Raw genomic sequence first — 3,268 nt, 5'->3', positions numbered from 1 at the left:
GTTACGAGAAGCTGATGGGAGAGAAGGGGAAAGGAGAGAGAAGAGGAGGGAAGAGTACAGACAGAGAGGAAGGAAAGAGCAGGGGAGGAGAATGGGTCTGTGACACGGAGGGATCCCCACGTCACAGGAGGAAGACCTCACTGCTGCCACCCTGGCCTGGGCTGCCCCATTCAGGGCCCCTGGAGCTGGGGTGGGAGGTATGGAGGACACGAAGTCCTGGCTGCTAGCAGGAAGCACGGACAAGCTGCCCAGTGAGTGGGGGGAGCAGGGGGAGCCATGCGCTCACGTTTTGGAGCTGGCGTTGTTGGTGACCTGGCGGATGACCTGGCAGTAGACTTCATCCCTCAGCGCCTCGTGGTCACCACACAGCTGGGGGGGGGAAAGGCACAGGTTTCTGGCATCATGCTGGTGGCCAGGGGCTCCCCTGCACCCCCAGCTTCCTCCCCTGACCCCAGGAGCACATTGGAGGGGGGCATCCAGGTCCTAGGACTGCTCAAAGGCCACATGGTTTTGCTCTGCCCTTGGCAACATCCCTCCAGCACCCCAGGGCTCCCAGGTAGCAAAGCCTGGTCCCCTGGCACTCAGCACCCACAGGGCTCCGCTCAGGGCAGGGCCTGGTTGCTCACCTTCAAGATGGCACAGACAATGTCCAGCTCCGTCTGTCCCTTGAGAGGGTGGTCACCCATGAACTTCATCACGGCTGCAGAAGGACAAACCGGCCGTGGCGTCAGGGCTCTGCACCCTGCCGCTGGCTCGCTGCAGAGCTGGTCCCACAGGGTCCCTGTAGGCCCTTCAGGCTTGTGCCACATGGCAGAGTTGCCGTGTCCCCAAATGGGGTCGTGCTGGTGTGCTCGTGACAGCCCTAGACAGCCGGCGAGGGCCCCATGGAGCCCAGTGCTGCCAGCCCTCCTCCCCCCCCGGCTCTGAACGTCCCCCCTGGCAGATTCCCCCTGGCTTCCAGCTGCAGGATCCTCCTCGGTCCTGCTCCCCACAGGCTTTTTGACTCGCTCACTGCCAGACCCTGACACCACCAGGCCTGGGTCCCAATGCCATGGCCTTCCCCTGAGCACAGGGTGCCAGGAGGCCAAGTGGCCCTGGGTAAGGGTCCTGGAGGGGCAGGGACTTGTGCTGGGCAGGACACAGGTGGGTAAACCCACAGAGCATCCACCTGGTTTCTCAGCACCGAAGCTGAGGCTGGAGGGTGTCCTGGAGGCAGGCATTGCCCTGAAAGGCTGCCCCTGCCTGGGCATGTTGGCCAAGGATGTCTCAGCAGCGGTGGTTCCAGGAGACCAAGGATGGGACCGAACTGCCCCTGCTGGGTCCCTTCTGAGCTCCCAGGGGAGAGCAGCCCAGGACACCTAGGTGGGGCCCCCATCTTGGGGTGGCTTGAGGTGCCCCCAATAACCAGCGTGGGCTGGGCTGGGCTGGGCTGGACCTTGCGAGGCCAGGCAGAGCCCCCTGCGTACCTTGGAAGGCCTCGACTGCCATCTTGCTCACGCTGCTGTCAGTGAACTCGATCAGCGACTCCTGGATGGGGGACTGCCCGGAGAGGGGAGAAGCAGAGAGTGAATCTCCAGCACCTGGTGCCCTCACTTTTTCCTCCTCCCTGCAGCCCCTGGTGCCCATTCAGTGGAGGTAGCATCGAGCTCCTTGGGAGCTGTCCACAAACCATTGCAGTGGCAATTGCCCCCACCAGCACCTTACCAGTGGCTCTGCTGGTCCCCAGAGAGTACCACGCTGGCCCCTTAACAATGAGAACTAATGATGGGGGGGAGGGAGGAGGGACACAAGGGATCCCCCTGGCATGGTGTTGGGGGGAGGACTCCAGTGGGGGAACATGAGCACACACAGAGCCCAGGCACAGGAGCAAGAGCAGGGGACCTGGTGTAGGGACTTGCATGTAAACCTGGCACAGGAGAAAGGGATGAGCACCGAGGCCCTGTTGCAAGGGCGGCAGGGAGTCCTTGCAATGGAGGGGGACAGGAGGGGGCACTAGGCACCCTCTGGGGTGGCAGGAGGGCACTACGGGGTGCCTGTGAGCCAGGCCTGTGGAGGCAGCAAGTGCATAGCCCTTGCTCAGCCCTGTGCCCCCTGGCACCCCAGCCTCAGCTACCCACACTCACAGACGCCGGTCACAGGAGCTCGCCAGCTAGATCCTCGCCCCAGTGCAAAGAAGCAGGGATCCCTTCCCTTGTGGGCCGCCAGACCTGAGGTCCTGGAGCCCTGGGATGGGGTGGGCCCTAGCACGGCTGCTTCAGACCCCCCGGTTCACGTGGCTGGGCTGTGGTGAGGGCAGCGAGCACCGTCCCAGTTACCTTGGTGAACTTGAGCTTCTCTGCCATGCCTGGCACGTCCCGTCCCTTCTTGGATTTCTGTTTGAAGGAGTCCCTGCGGGGAGAGAACGAGGAGCTTGGCTGGGCGAGGAGCAGTATCCCTGCGGCTGGGAGCTGTGCTCCGCTGTCACGTGCATGGACGTGTGTAACAGCTGGGGCAGTGCGCAGAGCCGTGCTGACTGTAACCTGGGCTACAACTCCCAGAAAACCTCAGGGGGCTGGAGGGCAAAGGAAGAGGCAGGAAGAGAAGGACAGAGCAGTGGGAAGGGAACACAAGGTCGATGGATGCCCAAGGGTACGTGGTGGGACTGGATTGGCCAGGGCTGCGGACGGGAAGAGCTGGACTCGGACTTGGAGGCAACCGCAGGCTGCTGTTTGAGCGCTCTGGGGACGGAAGGCTGGTTTGGGGACACCTCCGGAGGCGTGGGGGGGATGAAGATGCTGAGTGGATGTTACCGCAGTGTTAAGGTCTATTTATCTTTTACCTACTCCTTCCCTTGGGCCTGTTGCTTTTGACCCTGACCCCTGGGATTGTCTACCTAAAAGTGGGAACCCCCCTTGCTTCTTGTGCCAGTCTCTGGTTGGCGCACAGCCTCCTTGGCTTGCTGCTGCAGCTGCAAAACCTGAGTCTGGGTTTCCAGCACCTGCATGCCCCACTGCTGCCGGGGACATGGCAGCACCACAGCACAGCCCCCCAAGAGCCCAGCAGAAAGCCCCTGGGGGCAGTTCCTTGCCCAGCTAGCAGGGGCACTCGTGAGCAGGGGAGCAGGGCTGGGGTGGCCCCTGGCTCTGCAGGGGAGGCAGGCAGTCAGGGGGTGCATGGCAGGTGCTGTCACCCAGACATCATCCCACTGGGACCTGCGTTACCCCCCACCTCACTCTGGTCACATGGAGCTGGTGGGGGGGGGGGGTCACAGGAGGGTGAAAGGTGAAAA

The 3,268-nt window shown here is 62.9% G+C and overlaps 1 protein-coding gene across 1 annotated transcript in view; it reads right to left on the bottom strand.

Annotated features, from left to right (window-relative positions):
* The window catches only part of MYO15A (myosin XVA), a 67,997-nt gene that overhangs the window by 19,743 nt on the left and 44,986 nt on the right, over nt 1-3,268 (bottom strand). Inside the window, exons 52-55 of the mRNA XM_019512574.1 lie at nt 2,316-2,542; nt 1,467-1,539; nt 627-700; nt 287-369 (exon numbers count right to left, since the gene is read on the bottom strand). Coding sequence (XP_019368119.1) covers nt 287-369; nt 627-700; nt 1,467-1,539; nt 2,316-2,542 — 457 coding nt within the window. The remainder of the gene's footprint in view (nt 1-286; nt 370-626; nt 701-1,466; nt 1,540-2,315; nt 2,543-3,268) is intronic.

Source organism: Gavialis gangeticus, unplaced genomic scaffold (genome assembly GCF_001723915.1).
Source record: "Gavialis gangeticus isolate Ggan-Ray unplaced genomic scaffold, GavGan_comp1, whole genome shotgun sequence".
Taxonomy (NCBI): Eukaryota; Metazoa; Chordata; order Crocodylia; family Gavialidae; genus Gavialis; species Gavialis gangeticus.
The sequence above is the reverse complement of the archived record's forward strand: the minus strand, read 5'-3'. Positions and strand labels throughout refer to the sequence as shown.